Below are 24,901 nucleotides of genomic sequence, written 5' to 3'. Positions count from 1 at the left end.
CATCCCTCTCTCTCTCCATCCCTCTACATCCCTCTCTCTACCTCCTCTCTCTCTCTCTCTCTCTCTCTCTCTCTCTCTCTCTCTCTCTCGCCATCTCTCTCTCGCCATCTCTCTCTCTCTCTCTCGCCATCTCTCTCTCTCGCTCTCTTGTGTAAGTCGCTCTGGATAAGAGCGTCTGCTAAATGACTTAAATGTAAATGTAAATCTCTCTCGCCATCTCTCTCAATTCAATTCAAGGGCTTTATTGGCATGGGAAACATGTGTTAACATTGCCAAAGCAAGTGAGGTAGATAATATACAAAAGTGAAATGAACAATGAAAATTAACCGTAAACATTGCACATACAGAAGTTTCAAAACAATAAAGACATTACAAATGTCATAATATATATATATACAGTGTTGTAACAATGTACAAATGGTAAAGGACACAAAATAAAATAAATATGGGTTGTATTTACAATGGTGTTCGTTCTTCACTGGTTTCCCTTTTCTCGTGGCAACAGGTCACAAATCTTGCTGCTGTGATGGAACACTGTGGTATTTCACCCAGTAGATATGGGAGATTATCAAAATTGAATTTGTTTTCGAATTCTTTGTGGATCTGTGTAATCTGAGGGAAATATGTCTCTCTAATATGGTCATACATCTCTCACTCTCTCATCCCTCTCAGGGAGAGATAAAGATGGCGGTGTGTATAGAAGATGATTGTAACAGTGAACTGCCTCCAGCCTCTCTGCTGTTCAGAGCAGCCAGACAGTACAGCTATGGGGTCCTCTTCAGCCTAGCCGAAACACACCGACGCCTCGAGAGACTCGCCATGCGCAACAGAGGACCCCTCGAAGGTGAGGGAAGGAAGGAAGGAGGGAGGGAAGGAAGTGAACAATTTAGTTTTGCTTGTACTATTGTCTTACTTTTCCCCTCTCTCTCCTTCTCTCCCTGGTTGTTTGTCTTTCTCTCCCTGGTTGTCATCCCCTCTCTCTCTTTCTCTCCCTGGTTGTTTGTCTTCTCTTTCTCTCCCTGGTTGTTTGTCTTCTCTTTCTCTCCCTGGTTGTTTGTCTTTCTCTCCCTGGTTGTTTGTCTCTCCTCCCTGGTTGTTTGTCTTTCTCTCCCTGGTTGTTTGTCTTCTCTCTCCCTGGTTGTTTGTCTTTCTTTCCCTGGTTGTTTGTCTTCTCTTTCTCTCCCTGGTTGTTTGTCTTCTCTTTCTCTCCCTGGTTGTTTTTCTTCTCTTTCTCTCCCTGGTTGTTTGTCTTCTCTTTCTCTCCCTGGTTGTTTGTCTTTCTCTCCCTGGTTGTTTGTCTTTCTCTCCCTGGTTGTTTGTCTTTCTCTCCCTGGTTGTTTGTCTTTCTCTCCCTGGTTGTTTGTCTTTCTCTCCCTGGTTGTTTGTCTTTCTCTCCCTGGTTGTTTGTCTTTCGCTCCCTGGTTGTTTGTCTTTCGCTCCCTGGTTGTTTGTCTTTCTCTCCCTGGTTGTTTGTCTTTCGCTCCCTGGTTGTTTGTCTTTCTCTCCCTGGTTGTTTGTCTTTCTCTCCCTGGTTGTTTGTCTGTCTCTCCCTGGTTGTTTGTCGTCTTGTCTCTCCCTGGTTGTCATCCCCTCCAGTTCCTCCAGTGATAGTGAAGGAGTGGTCCAGTGGGAAGTGGAAGTCGGCCCTGACCCCGGAGCTGGTTCCAGCGCTGTGCTTCAGAGAGTGGACCTGTCCTAACCTGCGGAGGCTGTGGCTTGGTAGAGCCAGTGAAGATCGCTCCCGGAGGACCAGAGCTTTCCTAGCCTGTCTGCGCTCTGACTGTCCGGCCTTACTCAACCCTGCTCAGGTCCCACAACACCTTCTGCTCATGTGCTGCGTGCTCAGGTGAGACTGGAAGGGTGTGAGAGGTGTGTGTGTGTCTGTGTACCACGTGTGTGTGCAGCGTGCTCAGGTGAGACTGGAAGGGTGTGAGAGGTGTGCGTGTGTACCACGTGTGTGTCGTGTGTTAAGGTGTGTGTGTGTGTGTTAACAGGTATATGATGCAGTGGCCAGGTGGTCGTATTCTACAGAGACATGAGTTAGATGCCTTCCTGGCCCAGGCAGTCTCTAACCAGCTCTACGAACCAGACCAGCTACAGGAACTGAAGGTACAACACACACTAGACACAGCCAACACTGCTGAACCAGGTCCAGTTAGAAGGTAAAGCTGGTTCCTGAGCACTTCCCAGAGCGGGCCATTGCTGGAGACCTGTTGGGGAAAGCTGTGCCAGTATGCTACAGGTTCAGGACAGCCCATCATATCTTTGAGCATCAACTGCGCCTCTGGACCCAATAGTTTGAGTCACGGAGTGAGGAGGAGAGGAACCGTTTCCTGCACATTCTAGAAGAGAGGGACCCGATGTTAGCTGCCCACTTGTACATGGGTGTAGCTGGGTCAGCAGGGAGAAGAGAGAGACAATGAGTGGGTGGTAGACAGTTGATGAAGTGGTACATAGGAGAGCATATGTGTGGAGACGAGGACATATCTGTGGCGAGGAGCAGTGCGGCAGGTAGACAAGCGGTTAAAAGCGTTGGGTCAGGAACCAAAAGGTTGCTGGTTCGAATCTCTGAGCCACCTAGATGAAAATTCTGTCCATGTGCCCTTGAGCATGGCACATAACCCTAATTACTGCTGTAAGTCACTTTTGTATAAGAGCATCTGCTAAGTGACTACAATGTGAAATGACTAATTATTATAATAACCAAAAAAGTGTTAAACAAATCAAAATATATTTTCTTCAAAGTATGCAGCTGACAGCTTTGCACATTCTTGGCATTTTCTCAACCAGCTTCACCTGGAATGCTTTCCCACCAGTCTTGAATTAGTTCCTAAGACTCATCCCAAACCATCTCAATTGGGTTGAGGTCAGGTGATTGTGGAGGCCAGGTCATCTGATGCAGCACTCCATCACTTGGTAAAAAACCATCTGCTCAGGTTTGTGGAAACATCCTGGAAAATTGCTCTTAAACATCCTGTGTGTCAGGTCATTGTCCTGTTGAAAAACAAATGATAGCCCCACTAAGCGTAAACCAGGTGGGATGGCGTATCACTGCATAATGCTGTGGTAGTCATGCTGATTAAGTGTGCCTTGAATTCTAAATAAATCAAAGACAGTGTCACCAGCAAAGCACCACCACACCATCCCACATCCTCCTCCATACTTCACGGTGGGAACAACAGTTGATGTTGAGATGTCTGTTGCTTGAACTCTGTGAAGCATTTATTTAGGCTGCAATTGAACTTATCCTCTGTAGGTAACTCAGGGTCTTCATTTCCTGTGGTGGTCCTCATGAGAGCCAGTTTTATCACAGCGCTTGATGGCTTTTGCAACTGCACTTGAAGAAACTTTCAAAGTTGTTGAAGTTTTCAGTCTTGTCTGACCTTCATGTCTTAAAGTAATGATGGTCTGTCATTTCTCTTTGCTTATTTGAGCTGTTCTTGCCATAATATGGACTTGGTATTTTACCAAATAGGGCTGTCTTCTGTATACCCCCCCTACCTTGCCACAACACAACTGATTGGCTCAAACACTTTAAGAAGGAATTAAATTCCACTAATGAACTTTTAAGAAGGCACACCAACAATATTTTCAAAACTAAAAGCATTGTATTTGGGACAAATCATTCACTAAACTCTAAACCTCAACTGAATCTTGTAGTGAATATTGTGGAAATTGAGCAAGTTGAGGTGAATAAACTGCTTGGAGTAACACTGGATTGTAAACTGTAATGGTCAAAACATGTTGATACAACAGTAGCTGAGATGGGGAGAAGTCTGTCTATAATAAAGTGCTGCTCAACCTTCTTAACAACACTATCAACAAGGCAGGTCCTACAGGCCCTAGTTTCTACCTTCTTAACAACACTATCAACAAGGCAGGTCCTACAGACCCTAGTTTCTACCTTCTTAACAACACTATCAACAAGGCAGGTCCTACAGGCCCTAGTTTCTACCTTCTTAACAACACTATCAACAAGGCAGGTCCTACAGACCCTAGTTTCTACCTTCTTAACAACACTATCAACAAGGCAGGTCCTACAGACCCTAGTTTCTACCTTCTTAACAACACTATCAACAAGGCACCCATACATACCCCACAAGACATGCCACCAGAGGTCTGTTTAAACTACTAACACACAGCTCAGACACCCATACATACCCCACAAGACATGCCACCAGAGGTCTGTTTAAACTACTAACACACAGCTCAGACACCCATACATACCCCACAAGACATACCACCAGAGGTCTGTTTAAACTACTAACACACAGCTCAGACACCCATACATACCCCACAAGACATGCCACCAGAGGTCTGTTTAAACTACTAACACACAGCTCAGACACCCATACATACCCCACAAGACATGCCACCAGAGGTCTGTTTAAACTACTAACACACAGCTCCGACACCCATACATACCCCACAAGACATGCTACCAGAGGTCTGTTTAAACTACTAACACACAGCTCAGACACCCATACATACCCCACAAGACATGTCACCAGAGGTCTGTTTAAACTACTAACACACAGCTCAGACACCCATACATACCCCACAAGACATGTCACCAGAGGTCTGTTTAAACTACTAACACACAGCTCAGACACCCATACATACCCCACAAGACATGCCACCAGAGGTCTCTTCAGTCCCCAAGTCCAGAACAGACTATGGGAGGTGCACAGTACTACATAGAGCCATGACTACATGGAACTCTATTCCACATCAGGTAACTGATGCAGCAGTAGAATCAGATTTAAACAACAGATAAAAATACACCTTATGGAACAGCGGGGACTGGAGCAACAAGGAACAGCAGGGACTGAAGCAACAAGGAACAGCAGGGACTGGAGCAACAAGGAACAGCAGGGACTGCAACAAGGAACAGCGGGGACTGGAGCAACAAGGAACAGCAGGGACTGGAGCAACAAGGAACAGCGGGGACTGGAGCAACAAGGAACAGCGGGGACTGGAGCAACAAGGAACAGCGGGGACTGGAGCAACAAGGAACAGCGGGGACTGGAGCAACAAGGAACAGCGGGGACTGGAGCAACAAGGAACAGCGGGGACTGGAGCAACAAGGAACGGCGGGGACTGGAGCAACAAGGAACGGCGGGGACTGGAGCAACAAGGAACGGCGGGGACTGGAGCAACAAGGAACGGCGGGGACTGGAGCAACAAGGAACGGCGGGGACTGGAGCAACAAGGAACGGGGACTGGGGACTGGGAGCAACAAGGAACGGCGGGGACTGGAGCAACAAGGAACGGCGGGGACTGGAGCAACAAGGAACGGCGGGGACTGGAGCAACAAGGAACGGCGGGGACTGGAGCAACAAGGAACGGCGGGGACTGGAGCAACAAGGAACGGCGGGGACTGGAGCAACAAGGAACGGCGGGGACTGGAGCAACAAGGAACGGCGGGGACTGGAGCAACAAGGAACGGCGGGGACTGGAGCAACAAGGAACGGCGGGGACTGGAGCAACACAAACATAGGCACAGACACAAACGTACACATGGATTTTGAGTTGTAGATATGTGGTAGTGATCGGGTATGGGCCTGAAGGCACACCGTGTGTTGTGAAATCTGTAATGAATCTAATGTTTTTAAAATGATATAACTGCCTTTACAGGACCCCAGGAAGAGTGGCTGCTGCCTTGGCAGGAACTAATGGGGATCCATAATAAACCCCAGGAAGAGTAGCTGCTGCCTTGGCAGGAACTAATGGGGATCCATAATAAACCCCAGGAAGAGTAGCTGCTGCCTTGGCAGGAACTAATGGGCATCCATAATAAACCCCAGGAAGAGTAGCTGCTGCCTTGGCAGGAACTAATGGGGATCCATAATAAACCCCAGGAAGAGTAGCTGCTGCCTTGGCAGGAACTAATAGGGATCCATAATAAACCCCAGGAAGAGTAGCTGCTGCCTTGGAAGGAACTAATGGGGATCCATAATAAACCCCAGGAAGAGTAGCTGCTGCCTTGGCAGGAACTAATGGGCATCCATAATAAACCCCAGGAAGAGTAGCTGCTGCCTTGGCAGGAACTAATGGGGATACATAATAAACCCCAGGAAGAGTAGCTGCTGCCTTGGCAGGAACTAATGGGGATCCATAATAAACCCCAGGAAGAGTAGCTGCTGCCTTGTCAGGAACTAATGGGTATCCATAATAAACCCCAGGAAGAGTAGCTGCTGCCTTGGCAGGAACTAATGGGGATCCATAATAAACCCCAGGAAGAGTAGCTGCTGCCTTGGCAGGAACTAATGGGGATCCATAATAAACCCCAGGAAGAGTAGCTGCTGCCTTGTCAGGAACTAATGGGTATCCATAATAAACCCCAGGAAGAGTAGCTGCTGCTATGTCAGGAACTAATGGGGATCCATAATAAACCCCAGGAAGAGTAGCTGCTGCCTTGGCAGGAACTAATAGGGATCCATAGTTAATACAAATACCTGTTAATTGAAATGCATTCCAGGTGACTACCTCTTGAAGCTGGTTGAGAGAATGCCAAGAGTGTGCAAAGCTGTCAAGGCAAAGGGTGGCTACTTGAAGAATCTCAAATATAAAATACATTTTGATTTGTTTAACACTTTATTTGGTTACTACATGATTCCATGTGTTATTTAATAGTTGTGATGTCTTCACTATTATTCTAGAGAATAGTAAAAATAAAGAAAAAACCTAATTCTAAAACTTGTGTCAACAAAATAGAAATATCTTGTGTGTTCTCCTTTGTCCTGAGTCAAATCAAATCAAATCAAATTTATTTGTCACATACACATGGTTAGCAGATGTTAATGCGAGTGTAGCGAAATGCTTGTGCTTCTAGTTCCGACAATGCAGTGATAACCAACAAGTAATCTAACTAACAATTCCAAAACTACTGTCTTATACACAGTGTAAGGGGATAAGGAACATGTACATAAGGATATATGAATGAGTGATGGTACAGAGCAGCATACAGTAGATGGTATCGAGTACAGTATATACATATGAGATGAGTGTGTAGACAAAGTAAACAAAGTGGCATAGTTAAAGTGGCTAGTGATACATGTGTTACATAAGGATGCAGTCGATGATGTAGAGTACAGTATATACAAATCAAATCAAATGTATTTATATAGCCCTTCGTACATCAGCTGATATCTCAAAGTGCTGTACAGAAACCCAGCCTAAAACCCCAAACAGCAAACAATGCAGGTGTAAAAGCACGGTGGCTAGGAAAAACTCCCTAGAAAGGCCAAAACCTAGGAAGAAACCTAGAGAGGAACCGGGCTATGTGGGGTGGCCAGTCCTCTTCTGGCTGTGCCGGGTAGAGATTATAACAGAACATGACCAAGATGTTCAAATGTTCATAAATGACCAGCATGGTCAAATAATAATAAGGCAGAACAGTTGAAACTGGAGCAGCAGCACAGTCAGGTGGACTGGGGACAGCAAGGAGCCATCATGTCAGGTAGTCCTGAGGCACGGTCCTAGGGCTCAGGTCCTCCGAGAGAGAGAAAGAAAGAGAGAATTAGAGAGAGCATATGTGGGGTGGCCAGTCCTCTTCTGGCTGTACATATGCATATGAGATGAATAATGTAGGGTAAGTAACATTATATAAGGTAGCATTGTTTAAAGTGGCTAGTGATATATTTACATCATTTCCCATCAATTCCCATTATTAAAATGGCTGGAGTTGGGTCAGTGTCAATGACAGTGTGTTGGCAGCAGCCACTCAGTGTTAGTGGTGGCTGTTTAACAGTCTGATGGCCTTGAGATAGAAGCTGTTTTTCAGTCTCTCGGTCCCAGCTTTGATGCACCTGTACTGACCTCGCCTTCTGGATGATAGCGGGGTGAACAGGCAGTGGTTCGGGTGGTTGATGTCCTTGATGATCTTTATGGCCTTCCTGTAACAACGGGTGGTGTAGGTGTCCTGGAGGGCAGGTAGTTTGCCCCCGGTGATGCGTTGTGCAGTCCTCACTACCCTCTGGAGAGCCTTACGGTTGAGGGCGGAGCAGTTGCCGTACCAGGCGGTGATACAGCCCGCCAGGATGCTCTCGATTGTGCATCTGTAGAAGTTTGTGAGTGCTTTTGGTGACAAGCCGAATTTCTTCAGCCTCCTGAGGTTGAATAGGCGCTGCTGCGCCTTCTTCACGACGCTGTCAGTGTGAGTGGACCAATTCAGTTTGTCTGTGATGTGTATGCCGAGGAACTTAAAACTAGCTACCCTCTCCACTACTGTTCCATCGATGTGGATAGGGGGTGTTCCCTCTGCTGTTTCCTGAAGTCCACAATCATCTCCTTAGTTTTGTTGACGTTGAGTGTGAGGTTATTTTCCTGACACCACACTCCGAGGGCCCTCACCTCCTCCCTGTAGGCCGTCTCGTCGTTGTTGGTAATCAAGCCTACCACTGTTGTGTCGTCCGCAAACTTGATGATTGAGTTGGAGGCGTGCGTGGCCACGCAGTCGTGGGTGAACAGGGAGTACAGGAGAGGGCTCAGAACGCACCCTTGTGGGGCCCCGTGTTGAGGATCAGCGGGGAGGAGATGTTGTTGCCTACCCTCACCACCTGGGGGCGGCCCGTCAGGAAGTCCAGTACCCAGTTGCACAGGGCGGGGTCGAGACCCAGGGTCTCGAGCTTGATGACGAGCTTGGAGGGTACTATGGTGTTGAATGCCGAGCTGTAGTCGATGAACAGCATTCTCACATAGGTATTCCTCTTGTCCAGGTGGGTTAGGGCAGTGTGCAGTGTGGTTGAGATTGCATCGTCTGTGGACCTATTTGGGCGGTAAGCAAATTGAAGTGGGTCTAGGGTGTCAGGTAGGGTGGAGGTGATATGGTCCTTGACTAGTCTCTCAAAGCACTTCATGATGACGGAAGTGAGTGCTACGAGGCGGTAGTCGTTTAGCTCAGTTACCTTAGCTTTCTTGGGAACAGGAACAATGGTGGCCCTCTTGAAGCATGTGGGAACAGCAGACTGGTATAGGGATTGATTGAATATGTCCGTAAACACACCGGCCAGCTGGTCTGCGCATGCTCTGAGGGCGCGGCTGGGGATGCCGTCTGGGCCTGCAGCCTTGCGAGGGTTAACACGTTTAAATGTCTTACTCACCTCGGCTGCAGTGAAGGAGAGACCGCATGTTTCCGTTGCAGGCCGTGTCAGTGGCACTGTATTGTCCTCAAAGCGGGCAAAAAAGTTATTTAGTCTGCCTGGGAGCAAGACATCCTGGTCCGTGACTGGGCTGGAATTCATCTTGTAGTCTGTGATTGACTGTAGACCCTGCCACATGCCTCTTGTGTCTGAGCCATTGAATTGAGATTCCACTTTGTCTCTGTACTGATGCTTAGCTTGTTTAATAGCCTTACGGAGGGGTCCGTACGTTCTCCTTTGTCCTGAGTTGGGGGGTCCGTACGTTCTCCTTTGTCCTGAGTTGAGGGGTCCGTACGTTCTCCTTTGTCCTGAGTTGGGGGGTCCGTACGTTCTCCTTTGTCCTGAGTTGAGGGGTCCGTACGTTCTCCTTTGTCCTGAGTTGGGGGGTCCGTACGTTCTCCTTTGTCCTGAGTTTTGGTGGTCCCTCGTGGGCTGATCCTTTAGGGTGTTTCCCTGGTTACACTGTCTGATGGGTGTTTCCCTGGTTACACTGTCTGATGGGTGTTTCCCTGGTTACACTGTCTGATGGGTGTTTCCCTGGTTACACTGTCTGATGGGTGTGTCCCTGGTTACACTGTCTGATGGGTGTGTCCCTGGTTACACTGTCTGATGGCTGATCCTTTAGGGTGTGTCCCTGGTTACACTGTCTGATGGGTGTGTCCCTGGTTACACTGTCTGATGGGTGTGTCCCTGGTTACACTGTCTGATGGGTGTGTCCCTGGTTACACTGTCTGATGGGTGTGTCCCTGGTTACACTGTCTGATGGGTGATCCTTTAGATCCAGCAGGCCCTGTGAGGTCACATGATATTTCACCTGGTTTTGAAGGGTCTTAGACCAAGAGCTTAGATGAACTCAGTCGTCCATAACAGTTCAGCATTATCCATGGACACTAAAAGGATGTTAAACCTATGACATCACTACATAGCCATATGGTTGGTTTTATGAGAAATCTAAAAAGAACAGGGACTTTGCATTGATATGAAAAGCTTATACTAAATATGATAATACAATATGTCAAAATTAATATCCATTTGACCTCTGTTTTGTGTCCTGTGAATTCCACTTCATTGGGTCAGGTAGCCATGAGGCCTTAATTCTTCACAGCATCCAGCCTAGCTGATGTCATGCGTTTTTCTGGGGGGGTCCTTTTGTATATTTTCTCAGGCCTCCATTGATTTAGTCACCCTAATCCTGACCATCCTACTGGGGTAAAAACTCCAATAACTTTGGAATGGATTATGATAGAGACATGAGGTTTGGAACATTGGTTTTAGACAGTTAACATTATTTTTCCCATTGGTCAAAAGATGCCTTTTTGATTGGACACATTAATGTGTGTCTGTAGGTGGAGAAAGTAGACAGTCGGGGGGTCCAGCTGGCGTCTCTCTTCATGGCGGGCGTGGACACTGCTCTGTTGGTCAACGATGTGTGTGGTCAGCCGTTACCATGGGAACACTGCTGCCCCTGGGGCTTCTTCGACGGGAAACTCTTCCAGACCAAACTGGCCCGTGCCGCCCGAGACCGCCAGGCTCTGCTCGACATGTGTGAAGGACAGGTCGGTCGGGGGGTTGGATGGCCATTGTCCCCCATGAGACAAATTGCTTTCTGTGACCCATGTAAAAGGCTAACTCGACTTCCGGGATTTGTAAGTATACATCGTTTCTTCTGTCTAACAGGAGGAGCTGGTGTCTCGTGTGGAGAAGATGCGTCAGGCCATCCTAGAAGGCATCAACTTCTCTCGTCCTCCTCCCCCTCCTCCTCTCCCCCCTCCTTCCTTCCTGCCCCCTCCCCCCTTCTACCCTCTGCCTCCCCTCTACCCTCCCCGGCCCATGGGAAACATGCCACACCACCACCCTCAACATCCTCACACTCATCACCACTCACATCCAGCCCAGCATAGACCCAGAGCCTTCCCAGGTGAGCATCTCACACACACACGTTCACAAGTGCACATACATATCCAATAGATCAATGCAAAGATCCAGACACTGAGGCGTTGGTGCTGGATCCAAGACGCCGAGGCGTTGGTGTTGGATCCAAGACGCAGAGGCGTTGGTGTTGGATCCGAGGCGTTGGTGTTGGATCCGAGGCGTTGGTGTTGGATCCGAGGCGTTGGTGTTGGACCCGAGGCGTTGGTGTTGGAACCGAGGCGTTGATGTTGGATCCGAGGCGTTGGTGTTGGATCCGAGGCGTTGGTGTTGGATCCGAGGCGTTGGTGTTGGATCCGAGGCGTTGGTGTTGGATCCGAGGCGTTGGTGTTGGATCCGAGGCGCTGGTGTTGGATCCGAGGCGTTGGTGTTGGATCCGAGGCGCTGGTGCTGGATCCGAGGCGCCGGATCCGAGGTGTTGGATCCGAGGCGTCGGTGCTGGATCCGAGGCGTCGGTGCTGGATCCGAGGCGTCGGTGCTGGATCCGAGGCGTCGGTGCTGGATCCGAGGCGTCGGTGCTGGATCCGAGGCGTCGGTGCTGGATCCGAGATGCCTAGCCATTGGTGCTGGATCTGAGGCGTTGGTGCTGGATCCGAGGCGTCGGTGCTGGATCCGAGATGCCTAGCCATTGGTGCTGGATCTGAGGCGTTGGTGCTGGATCTGAGGCGTTGGTGCTGGATCTGAGGCGTTGGTGCTGGATCTGAGGCGTTGGTGCAGGATCTGAGACGCCGGGGCGTCGGTGCTGGATCCGAGGCGTCGGTGCTGGATCCTGGACGCCGAGGTGTTGGATCCGAGGCGTCGGTGCTGGATCCTAGGCGTCGGTGCTGGATCCGAGGCGTCGGTGCTGGATCCGAGGCGTCGGTGCTGGATCCGAGGCGTCGGTGCTGGATCCGAGGCGTCGGTGCTGGATCCGAGGCGTCGGTGCTGGATCCGAGGCGTCGGTGCTGGATCCGAGATGCCTAGCCGTTGGTGCTGGATCCGAGGCGCCTAGCCGTTGGTGCTGGATCCGAGGCGCCTAGCCGTTGGTGCTGGATCTGAGGCGTTGGTGCTGGATCCGAGACGCCGGGGCGTCGGTGCTGGATCCGAAGCGTCGGTGCTGGATCCGGGGCGTCGGTGCTGATTCCGGGCGTCGGTGCTGATTCCGAGGCGTCGGTGCTGATTCCGAGGCGTCGGTCGAGGATCCGAGGCGTCGGTGCTGGATCCGAGGCGTCGGTGCTGGATCCGGGACGCCGAGGTGTTGGATCCGAGGCGTCGGTGCTGGATCCGAGGCGTCGGTGCTGGATCCGATCCGGGATTCCGAGCGTCGGTCGAGTCCGAGTTGAGGATCCGAGGCGCGTCGCGTCGGTCCGAGCTGGAGGATCCGAGAGGCGCGTCGGTCGGTCCGCTGAGATCCGAGGGCGCGTCGGTGCTGATTCCGAGAGGCGCGTCGGTCGAGGATCCGAGGGCGCGTCGGTCGAGGATCCGAGAGGCGCGTCGGTCGAGGATCCGAGAGGCGCGTCGGTCGAGGATCCGAGAGGCGCGTCGGTCGAGGATCCGAGAGGCGCGTCGGTCGAGGATCCGAGAGGCGCGTCGGTCGAGGATCCGAGAGGCGCGTCGGTCGAGGATCCGAGAGGCGCGTCGGTCGAGGATCCGAGAGGCGCGTCGGTCGAGGATCCGAGAGGCGCGTCGGTCGAGGATCCGAGGCGCTTAGGCGTTGGTGTTGGATCCAAGACAACGAGCTGCTGGTGCTGCATCTGAGGCGTTGGTGTTGGATCCAAGACAACGAGCTGCTGGTGCTGCATCTGAGGCGTTGGTGTTGGATCCAAGACAACGAGCTGCTGGTGCTGCATCTGAGGCGTTGGTGTTGGATCCAAGACGCTGAGGTGTTGAATCCGAGATGCGTTGGTGTTGGATTTGAGACGCCGAGGCGTCGGTGTTGGATCCGAGGTGTCGGTGTTGGATAAAAGACGCTGAGGCGTCGGTCGAAGATCCGAGGCGTCGGTCGAGGATCCGAGGCGTCGGTCGAGGATCCAAGACGCTGAGGCGTTGGTGTTGGATCCAAGACGCAGAGGTGCTAGTGCTACATCCGAGATGCCGATGCACTGGTGCTGGATTTGAGGTGTTGGTGTTGGATCTAAGACGCTGAGCCGTTGGTGTTGGATCCAAGACGCCGAGGCATTGGTGCTGGATCTCGAGACGCTTTGGTTTTGGATCCAAGTCACCGAGGCTTTGGTGCTGGATCTGAGGTGTCGGTGCTGGATCCGGGGCGTTGCTGCTGGATCCAAGACGCTATGGTGTTGGATCCGAGATGCAGAGGATTTGGTGCTGGATCCGAGGCGTCTGTGCTGGAGATCCGAGACGTCGGCGCTGGAGATCCGAGGCGTCGGCGCTGGAGATCCGAGGCGTCGGTGCTGCGTTGGCTTCGAGATGCAAAGGCGTTTGGATCCGAGACGCCGGTGTTTGATCCGAGACGCCAAGGCGTTGGTGCTGGATCCGAGGCGTTGGTGCTGGATCCGAGGCGTTGGTGCTGGATCCGAGGCGTTGGTGTTGGATCCAAGACGCCGAGGCATTGGTGCTGGATCTGAGGTGTCGGTGCTGGATCCGGGGCGTCGGTGCTGGATCCGGGCGTTGGTGCTGGATCCGGGGCGTTGGTGCTGGATCCGGGGCGTTGGTGCTGGATCAGAAGCTTTGGTGCTGGATCTGAGGAGTTGGTGTTGGATCCGAGCTGTCGAGGCTTTGGTGCTGGAGCCGAGGCTTTGGTGCTGGAGCCGAGGCTTTGGTGTTGGAGCCGGGGCGTCGGTGCTGGAGTCGGGGCGTCGGTGCTGGAGTCGGGGCGTCGGTGCTGGAGCCGGGGCGTCGGTGCTGAGCTGAAAAGCGTCGGTGCTGGATCTGAAAAGCGTCGGTGCTGGATCTGAAAAGCGTCGGTGCTGGATCTGAAAAGCGTCGGTGCTGGATCTGAAAAGCGTCGGTGTTGGATCTGAAACGCGTCGGTGTTGGATCTGAAACGCGTCGGTGTTGGATCTGAAACGCGTCGGTGTTGGATCTGAAACGCGTCGGTGTTGGATCTGAAACGCGTCGGTGTTGGATCTGAAACGCGTCGGTGTTGGATCTGAAACGCGTCTGTGTTGAATTCGAGACGCCGAGGCGTTGGTTTTGGATCCAAGACACCAAACTGCTGGTGCTGCATCCGAGACGCCGAGGCGTTGGTGCTGGATCTGAGGCGTTGGTGCTGGATCTGAGGCGTTGGTGTTGGATCCAAGATGCTGAGGTGTTGGTGTTGGATCTGAGACGCGTTGGTGTTGGATTTGAGACGCCGAGGCGTTGGTGTTGGATCCAAGATGCCAAGGTGCTGGTGCTGCATCCGAGATGCCGAGGCGTTGGTGCTTGATCTGAGGTGTTGGATACAAGACACTGAGGCGTTGGTGTTGGATCCAAGACGCCGAGGTGCTAGTGCTACATCCGAGATGCCGATGCACTGGTGTTGGATCTGAGGTGTTGGTGTTGGATCCAAGACGCCGAGGCACTGGTGCTGCATCCGAGACGCCGAGGCATTGGTGCTGGATCTGAGGTGTTGGTGTTGGATCCGAGGCGTTGGTGCTGGATCTCAAGACGCTTTGGTGTTGGATCCAAGTCACCGAGGCATTGGTGCTGGATCTGAGGTGTCGGTGCTGGATCCGAGATGCCGAGGCTTTGGTGCTGGATCCGAGGTGTTGGTGCTGGATCTGAGGCGTCGGTGCTGGATCCGAGGCGTCGGTGCTGGTGATCCGAGGCGTCGGTGCTGGTGATCCGAGGCGTCGGTGCTGGTGATCCGAGGCGTCGGTGCTGGAGATCCGAGGCGTCTGTGCTGGAGATCCGAGGCTTCTGTGCTGGAGATCCGAGGCGTCGGTGCTGGATCAGAAGCTTTGGTGTTGGATCCGAGATGCCGAGGCTTTGGTGCTGGATCCGAGGCGTTGGTGCTGGATCCGAGGCGTTGGTGCTGGATCCAAGATGCCTAGGCATTGGTGCTGGATCTGTGGCGTTGGTGCTGGATCAGAAGCTTTGGTGCTGGATCTGAGGAGTTGGTGTTGGATCCGAGATGCCGAGGCTTAGGTGCTGGAGCCGAGGCTTTGGTGCTGGAGCCGAGGCTTTGGTGCTGGAGCCGAGGCTTCGGTGCTGGAGCCGAGGCGTCGTTGCTGGAGCCGAGGCGTCGTTGCTGGAGCCGAGGCGTCGTTGCTGGAGCCGAGGCGTGGTGCTGTAGCCGAGGCGTCGGTGCTGTAGCCGAGGCGTCGGTGCTGGAGCCGAGGCGTCGTTGCTGGAGCCGAGGCGTCGTCGGTGCTGGAGCCGAGGCGTCGGTGCTGGAGCGGTGCTGGAGCCGAGGCGTGGTGCTGGAGCCGAGGCGTCGGTGCTGGAGCCGAGGCGTCGGAGCCGAGGCGTCGGTGCTGGAGCCGAGGCGTCGGTGCTGGAGCCGAGGCGTCGGTGCTGGAGCCGAGGCGTGGTGCTGGAGCCGAGGCGTCGGTGCTGGAGCCGAGGCGTCGGTGCTGGAGCCGAGGCGTCGGTGCTGGAGCCGAGGCGTCGCGTCGGTGCTGGAGCCGAGGCGTCGCGTCGGTGCTGGAGCCGAGGCGTCGCGTCGGTGCTGGAGCCGAGGCGTCGCGTCGGTGCTGGAGCCGGGCGTCGCTGGAGCCGAGGCGTCGGTGCTGGAGCCGAGGCGTCGGTGCTGGAGCCGAGGCGTCGGTGCTGGAGCCGAGGCGTCGGTGCTGGAGCCGAGGCGTCGGTGCTGGAGCCGAGGCGTCGGTGCTGGAGCCGAGGCGTCGGTGCTGGAGCCGAGGCGTCGGTGCTGGAGCCGAGCGTCGGTGCTGGAGCCGAGGCGTCGGTGCTGGAGCCGAGGCGTCGGTGCTGGAGCCGAGGCGTCGGTGCTGGAGCCGAGGCGTCGGTGCTGGAGCCGAGGCGTCGGTGCTGGAGCCGAGGCGTCGGTGCTGGAGCCGAGGCGCTGTTCGTGCACCAGGAAGTTTGATGTTCTATCTGCACTTTTCTAACAGATAACAAGCACACTTATCTGTCTTTTAATGAGCAGGTCTGCAGTCGATCCCCCCCCAGGGAGGGAAGTTGGAGATAGCCGGAATGGTGGTGGGGCAGTGGGCCGGGAACAAACCACTGCGTGGCAGAGGGGGATTCAACATGCAGGTGGTGTCAGTCGGGGCTGGGAGAGGGTAAGACACTGCTGCTGCTCTCTAAATTAAACTGTCTCCATACTTACTTGAGTCTAATATGACTTTTTACTAATCCCTCTCTTCCCCGTCCCTCCAGAAGGGGTAAGGACATCCCAGTGAAAGGAGGGCGAGGAGGTAAAAAGGTGACTGCCAACAGAATAAAGGTTTGACATCAGAATAAGGTCAAGCCATAGAATAAGCGGTGTGTTGTCACACTAAATGTAAAGAGACCGTTAGATGTAGTTTTAAATAAGCATTAACTCTTTCTCTCCTTGCCTCTAGACCTCACCCCCTCCCCCCTCCACCAGCCCCCCCAAGTCCTCTGAAGGTGAGGGTCTTAACTCTGGGGTGTGGCCCAGAAGCTGAACGGCAGCCCTGCAGCCTCCGCTATTGGCCAGCCTTTGGATCTTCCCCCACTGGCCCAGCCAAACCCGTGTGCCTTAGCCAGCAAAGACAACCAATCAGAGGAGGCCCCTTGTTGCCTTGACAGCTGTCCTTCAGACGGAATGTAACGAAGGAGGATTGACTAGGCTTTCCCAGAATGCACCAGGGTGTTCTGAAAGTGCCGTCTGTGTTCCACTGCCTTCCCCTGTCTGTTAGCCTCGCCCATCAACACACCAACCAGGAAGTCAGAGAGGGGGAGGTGCTCTGCTCAATCAGTGGATTTGATTGAGGTGTTCCGCTAGCCTTTCCCCCCCTCTCTCTGCTTCTTTGTGTGATTGGTTCGGCAGAGCAGTAAGCCCAACCCCTTGATTTTGTCATGTTTTATTTTAACGATGAGAGGTTTTTCTCCATGAGTCCATTTTGTCTAAGCCCCACCTCCGCCCCATAAAGCCCTGCCCCCATGGCTGTTGTAGCCCCAGCACACTGTCTCATGTTGTAATGATCCCTCCCTAGTGTTAAAATTGATTGTGAATTGAGATGGGATGATGTGATCTACACTCCCCTACCGAGGTGCGCACAGTTAGACTTGAACTACAGTGTTTAGTAATAGTGGGTTTACACACACAGTAACGTTGACACTAAACACACACTGTTGGCCAGTCTGTTAGTTCCTGGGTTTGCTGGCCATTAGAGGTGTAAAGGTTTAGTTGCCCAACCCAGCCGTGTTGAGACCCCCTGACCACGGATGTAAACGGTTGCCATAGGGACCTCATGGCAAGCGGCGTTCCATGTGAGGTCAGAGAGGAATAGAGAAAGGAGGATGGCGTTTGCTAAATCCCCCAATACACCACCGATAATGATCTATTAGCATCAACCGCGCCTCTAACCTCCCCGCCAGACCCATCTGTATTAGCTATGCTGCGTTGTGTTGCTAATCGCAACACTACCTGGGGCGGCAAGTAGCCTAGTGGTTAGAGCGTTGGGCCAGTCACTGAAAGGTTACTGGATCAAATCCCAGAGCTGACAAGGTAAAAATCTGCCGTTCTGCCCCTGAACAAGGCAGTTAACCCACTGTTCCCCGGTAGGCCGTCATTGTAAATAAGAATTTGTTCTTAACTGACTTGCCTAGTTAAATAACGGTTACATTTAAATATAAAATATTACCCTGAGCGTCGGTGTGTTAGCATAGCTTAGCCCCTTCAGTAGCATTTGCACCGCTAATGCGTTAGCATGCTAACGTAGGCCAGACCCTTGAATAACATTAGCACTTACGTTAATATGCTAGCATGCTAATTTAGCCTAGCCCAGCCGTGTTGAGACCCCCTGACCGCAGATGTATGTACGCACCTTAACCTGATGCTCCAACGTATGGAAGCTCTTACCCCTATATTATATTACTGCATTATCCCCTATGCTCTTATTGTATATCCCAATGGGGAGCACTTACTAATGTTGCATTCGTTGTGATTATTAATGAATTGACAGTCTGTCTGAGAGGGTTCCCCTGTGACCTAGGACATTTCTTTTAACTGTAACTTTAGACATTAGACACCTTTAGAGACTTCTTTTGTGCGTTAATATACCCCTGTTAACAATAGCTGTTTAAATGTGAGCAGAGTGGTCTTCAGAAGAGTCCCACTGGATCCCCTTACAGGTTAAAACACAGTCAAGACAAACACAGTGCCACATCAGGTGTTAGAGGTCAGATTGCTGCCCCTCTGACTGGCACCGCGTCTAAATTAACCTCTCAATTGTCACCCAATTTCCTACATGGTGCACTACAACTCCTGTTCAACAGAAGCAGTGCATTGTGGGGGTAGGTTGCCGTTATAGACAAGACCCGATGAAGTCCCAAAGCATAGACCCACACCAGCCCTGTCACCTGGCTGGCCAATCGGGACAGGCCTGGTAGCACCGCCGCCCCAACCCCGCCTGGTGATTAGCAGTCACCACGGCGATAGCACAGAGTTCTAAGCTCTTTAACCAACAGGAAGCACTTCCCCCAAACTACCTAGACAATCAGCAGGGGTTTGGGGTGGGAACACTTGAATGTTCTGCCCCAAATCTAAAGATCCTAAATAGTTGTGTAATTATGATAGAGGACAAAAAGAAGTATTCCCTGAGAGGAATCAGAGTATTGACTTTTTTAATGTTAGTAGATGACAGAGCAGAGAGGAATCAGTAGGATTGATCTGTCTGTCTCCTGGACATCTATAGAAATAACATGGACTTAATCAACTCAACTAAACCAGCGTAGGGACATGGATGCTGCCCAAAGGACTCCTAGTCCTTCTACTGCACTACTTCTGTTTATGGCCCACAGGGCTTTGGTCAGAAGTAGTGCACTATATAGGGAATGGGGTACCATTTGGGAGGCACCCAATATGAATCCCTGGCAAGGCAACAGAAGGAGACCAATGACTTGATGCTGTATCTATCTGATGGTAGGCCTAAGACAATGTTTCCTAAACTCGGACCTGGGGACGCCATGGTTTTTTCCCCCTAGCACTACACAGCTGATTCAAATAATCAAAGCTGTGTAGTGCTAGGGTCAGAACCAAAAGGTGCACCCGGGAGGGGGTTGACTGAGTTGGGGAAACGCTGGTCTAAAATCTTAACTGTTTAACTGAAGGAAACCCTGACCAGATGAAATGGCACCCTATTCCCTACATTCTGACTGATCCTCTTCGCTCCTGTGAAGAACCTAAGGATTCCACAAGACTGCCTCTGCTGCTGATCTTCAGACTTATACTCATAGGGTACACAGTCATTGTTGATATTTAAATCACTGAGCCCACCGTTAAGATCCATTACACCGAGACACAACAAACGGCCTGTTAACTTGTCGACAAACAAGCACCAAATGAAAGCCAGGGTTTTACTGACTGTTAGTTATTGCCTACAGCTGAAGCATACAGAGCATTGTTAGGAGTGCTGCTACTGTAGTTGTAGGACAGTAGTAACAGTATTGGACGAAGCTCTTCAGGACTGTAGGTAAAACACAAACATAAAGGGTGACATTCTGTCTGCTAAATAGTCCAATTCCAGCCCCAACTACCTTAGTAGCATCTCCATAGCGCCACAAAGCCCAAAGTTGCAAAAAGCAAACATAGCATCTAAATACACTTCAACCGAAATTATTTTAGAAAGCTGTGGCTCGAGACTCCATGGCGTGCAAAGGGTTGTGGAACTGCTTACAAGCAAATCATCTCTGCCTTCTGACGGTTGTTGTAAAACGAGACTTTGGAGATTAACCCCACATGAAGTATTGGGAACAACAACAGTCATTTAATCCAGTCGTCTCAGGGCTATCTAGCTGACAGATTTGAACCCCTAGACTGGCTAGAGAAGAGCCCCACTGGTCATATAATACCCAGCATGACTAGACGACTACAATTCATACAGTACATATTCATAGGTTGCACCTCCGTCACTCGGACGCATCATGTCATTGTTGTGAACGTTCTCAAGCAGGCCTCTATCGGTGGCGCCATAGTGGTGCCTTAAAGTTGCCATTAAAAAAAGTAATTTTTGGAAATACAATGACATTGCTAAAGTAGTCAAGTATTTAGTAGGAAACAATTTTGCCAGCGTTATCATGCCGTCAAATTTACTTTGATTACGATGTTGTCATTAGCTAGCAAACTTTGTCTAAAACCTCATTTTTAAAAATGGCATCACCTCTATCTTAGCTAGCTTTCTAGCTAATGTTATACTGTATCTAAAGTCAATCTGGTGTCCTCACCTCAATCTTAGCTAGCTAGCTAATGTTATACTATATCTAAAGTCAATCTGGTGGCATCACCTCAATCTTAGCTAGCTAGCTAATGTTATACTGTATCTAAAGTCAATCTGGTGGCCTCACCTCAATCTTAGCTAGCTAGCTAATGTTATACTGTATCTAAAGTCAATCTGGTGGCCTCACCTCAATCTTAGCTAGCTAGCTAATGTTACACTGTTATACTGTATCTAAAGTCAATCTGGTGGCATCACCTCAATCTTAGCTAGCTAGCTAATGTTATACTGTTATACTGTATCTAAAGTCAATCTGGTGGCCTCACCTCAATCTTAGCTAGCTAGCTAATGTTATACTGTATTTACATTTAAGTCATTTAGCAGACGCTCTTATCCAGAGCGACTTACATCTAAAGTCAATCTGGTGGCCTCACCTCATTCTTAGCTAGCTAGCTAATGTTATACTGTATCTAAAGTCAATCTGGTGGCCTCACCTCAATCTTAGCTAGCTTTCTAGCTAATGTTATACTGTATCTAAAGTCAATCTGGTGGCCTCACCTCATTCTTAGCTAGCTAGCTAATGTTATACTGTATCTAAAGTCAATCTGGTGGCCTCACCTCATTCTTAGCTAGCTAGCTAATGTTATACCGTATCTAAAGTCAATCTGGTGGCATCACCTCAATCTTAGCTAGCTAGCTAATGTTATACTGTATCTAAAGTCAATCTGGTGGCCTCACCTCAATCTTAGCTAGCTAGCTAATGTTATACTGTATCTAAAGTCAATCTGGTGGCCTCACCTCAATCTTAGCTAGCTAGCTAATGTTATACTGTATCTAAGGTCAATCTGGTGGCATCACCTCAATCTTAGCTAGCTAGCTAATGTTATACTGTATCTAAAGTCAATCTGGTGGCCTCACCTCAATCTTAGCTAGCTAGCTAATGTTATACTGTATCTAAGGTCAATCTGGTGGCATCACCTCAATCTTAGCTAGCTAGCTAATGTTATACTGTATCTAAAGTCAATCTGGTGGCCTCACCTCAATCTTAGCTAGCTAGCTAATGTTATACTGTATCTAAAGTCAATCTGGTGGCCTCACCTCAATCTTAGCTAGCTAGCTAATGTTATACTGTATCTAAAGTCAATCTGGTGGCCTCACCTCAATCTTAGCTAGCTAGCTAATGTTATACTGTATCTAAAGTCAATCTGGTGGCCTCACCTCAATCTTAGCTAGCTAGCTAATGTTATACTGTATCTAAAGTCAATCTGGTGGCCTCACCTCAATCTTAGCTAGCTAGCTAATGTTATACTGTATCTAAAGTCAATCTGGTGGCCTCACCTCAATCTTAGCTAGCTAGCTAATGTTATACTGTATCTAAAGTCAATCTGGTGGCCTCACCTCAATCTTAGCTAGCTAGCTAATGTTATACTGTATCTAAAGTCAATCTGGTGGCCTCACCTCAATCTTAGCTAGCTAGCTAATGTTATACTGTATCTAAAGTCAATCTGGTGGCATCACCTCAATCTTAGCTAGCTAGCTAATGTTATACTGTTATACTGTATCTAAAGTCAATCTGGTGGCATCACCTCAATCTTAGCTAGCTAGCTAATCTTACACTGTTATACTGTATCTAAAGTCAATCTGGTGGCCTCACCTCAATCTTAGCTAGCTAGCTAATCTTACACTGTTATACTATATCTAAAGTCAATCTGGTGGCCTCACCTCAATCTTAGCTAGCTAGCTAATCTTACACTGTTATACTGTATCTAAAGTCAATCTGGTGGCCTCACCTCAATCTTAGCTAGCTAGCTAATCTTACACTGTTATACTGTATCTAAAGTCAATCTGGTGGCCTCACCTCAATCTTAGCTAGCTAGCTAATCTTACACTGTTATACTGTATCTAAAGTCAATCTGGTGGCCTCACCTCAATCTTAGCTAGCTAGCTAATCTTACACTGTTATACTGTATCTAAAGTCAATCTGGTGGCATCACCTCAATCTTAGCTAGCTAGCTAATGTTATACTGTATCTAAAGTCAATCTGGTGGCCTCACCTCAATCTTAGCTAGCTAGCTAATGTTATACTGTTATACTGTATCTAAAGTCAATCTGGTGGCCTCACCTCAATCTTAGCTAGCTAGCTAATGTTATACTGTTATACTGTATCTAAAGTCAATCTGGTGGCCTCACCTCAATCTTAGCTAGCTAGCTAATGTTATACTGTTATACTGTATCTAAAGTCAATCTGGTGGCCTCACCTCAATCTTAGCTAGCTAGCTAATGTTATACTGTTATACTGTATCTAAAGTCAATCTGGTGGCATCACCTCAATCTTAGCTAGCTAGCTAATGTTATACTGTTATACTGTATCTAAAGTCAATCTGGTGGCCTCACCTCAATCTTAGCTAGCTAGCTAATGTTATACTGTATCTAAAGTCAATCTGGTGGCCTCACCTCAATCTTAGCTAGCTAGCTAATGTTATACTGTTATACTGTATCTAAAGTCAATCTGGTGGCATCACCTCAATCTTAGCTAGCTAGCTAATGTTATACTGTTATACTGTATCTAAAGTCAATCTGGTGGCATCACCTCAATCTTAGCTAGCTAGCTAATGTTATACTGTTATACTGTATCTAAAGTCAATCTGGCGTCATCAAAAGGTTATTTATTATTTTCTCCTCTTGAATGTCATTGTATTTCCAAGCCACTGTAATGCACTTTTGATGAAATCTTCATCAGTAGAACGCTCAGTCGTGCCTCAGTTCAAAACGTTCTAAACAATATTGTGACAAAACTTGCAACCCATGAATAATGCTTTGCCCTTTTTCTCATGACATTACTGCAGGTCAGGTCATGAGTATTTCTGTTCAGCCAGGAGGAGGAGTGGGCCTACTTATGTCACTCCGCTAGCTGGCAAGATTACGTTCCTGTCGACTCACTCGTAAGAATACTTACTCACGCACACAGTAGTTGTTACCAGCCCTCTCTGTGTTTGTGCTGAAGTGATGTAATGTTGCTGTTCCCCGTCAGTTACTGTCTGTGGGTGAAGCAGAGAGACTTGGTAACACCTACTGTTATGCCGAGCTGCAGTCTGACACACACACAGCCCTCTTGACTCTTAAGAATACTCGCGCGCACACACACACACACACACACACACACATTGATGTCACACCCTGAGTTAGACACTAGCTAGTATGGATAAAGTCAACAACATAACTCTCCCACTGTTATCCGTGTCTGATTTAGTTGTATTAGATTTTATTGATCAGTGAATTTATTGCATATTTTAATATTCCTCTATATACCAACATCTCTCTCTTCAACCCCTATCGCTCTTCAACCCTACCTCTCTTCACCCCCTCGCTCTTCAACCCTACCTCTTTTCACCCCCCTCGCTCTTCAACCCCACCTCTTTTCACCCCCCTCCCCCCCCGCTCTTCAACCCCACCTCTTTTCACCCCCCCTCGCTCTTCAACCCCACCTCTCTTCACCCCCACCCACCTCTCTTCACCCCCCCTCGCTCTTCAGCCCCACCTCTCTTAACCCCCCCTCTTCACCCCCTCGCTCTTCAACCCTACCTCTCTTCACCCCCCCTCGCTCTTCAGCCCCACCTCTCTTCACCCCCCGCTCTTCAGCTCTTCAACCCCACCTCTTTTCACCCCCTTTTCACCCCCTCGCTCTTCAACCCCACCTCTCTTCACCCCCTCGCTCTTCAACCCCACCTCTCTTCACCCCCCCCCTCGCTCTTCAACCCTACCTCTCTTCACCCCCCTCGCTCGCTCTTCAACCCCACCTCTCTTCACCCCTCGCTCTTCAGCCCCACCTCTCTTCACCCCCCCTCGCTCTTCAACCCCACCTCTCTTCACCCCCCCTCGCTCTTCAACCCCACCCCACCCCCCCCTCTCTTCACCCCCCTCTCTTCACCCCCCCCCTCGCTCTTCAACCCCACCTCTCTTCACCCCCCCTTCAACCCCACCTCTTCAACCCCACCTCGCTCTTCAGCCCCACCTCTCTTCACCCCTCGCTCTTCAACCCTACCTCTCTTCACCCCCCCAGCCCCACCTCTTCACCCCCTCGCTCTTCAACCCCACCTCTCTTCACCCCCGTCTTCACCGTTCTCTCTTTCTGTCCCCCTCATTTGGTAGTTCTGCTTAAAGCGGGCCGTAGAGTAGTCTCTTACACCCTTTCACCAACAGTCTCTGGTACACCAACACACAGTCTGTCTGGTACACCAACTCACAGTCTGTCTGGTACACCAACACACAGTCTGTCTGGTACACCAACACACAGTCTGTCTGGTACACCAACACACAGTCTGTCTGGTACACCAACACACAGTCTGTCTGGTACACCAACACACAGTCTGTCTGGTACACCAACACACAGTCTGTCTGGTACACCAACACACAGTCTGTCTGGTACACCAACACACAGTCTGTCTGGTACACCAACACACAGTCTGTCTGGTACACCAACACACAGTCTGTCTGGTACACCAACACACAGTCTGTCTGGTACACCAACACACAGTCTGTCTGGTA

The 24,901-nt window shown here is 50.2% G+C and overlaps 1 protein-coding gene across 1 annotated transcript in view; it reads left to right on the top strand.

Annotated features, from left to right (window-relative positions):
• The window catches only part of LOC124032444 (constitutive coactivator of PPAR-gamma-like protein 2), a 70,158-nt gene extending 49,662 nt beyond the window's left edge, over nucleotides 1–20,496 (top strand). Inside the window, 8 exon segments of the mRNA XM_046344849.1 lie at nucleotides 673–844; nucleotides 1,597–1,846; nucleotides 1,995–2,109; nucleotides 10,490–10,699; nucleotides 10,821–11,061; nucleotides 16,102–16,237; nucleotides 16,335–16,401; nucleotides 16,520–20,496. Coding sequence (XP_046200805.1) covers nucleotides 673–844; nucleotides 1,597–1,846; nucleotides 1,995–2,109; nucleotides 10,490–10,699; nucleotides 10,821–11,061; nucleotides 16,102–16,237; nucleotides 16,335–16,401; nucleotides 16,520–16,603 — 1,275 coding nt within the window. The 3' untranslated portion in view covers nucleotides 16,604–20,496.
• Nucleotides 20,497–24,901: the final 4,405 nt, after the last annotated feature.

Source organism: Oncorhynchus gorbuscha, linkage group LG03, assembly GCF_021184085.1.
Source record: "Oncorhynchus gorbuscha isolate QuinsamMale2020 ecotype Even-year linkage group LG03, OgorEven_v1.0, whole genome shotgun sequence".
Classification (NCBI taxonomy): domain Eukaryota; kingdom Metazoa; phylum Chordata; class Actinopteri; order Salmoniformes; family Salmonidae; genus Oncorhynchus; species Oncorhynchus gorbuscha.
The sequence above is the reverse complement of the archived record's forward strand: the minus strand, read 5'-3'. Positions and strand labels throughout refer to the sequence as shown.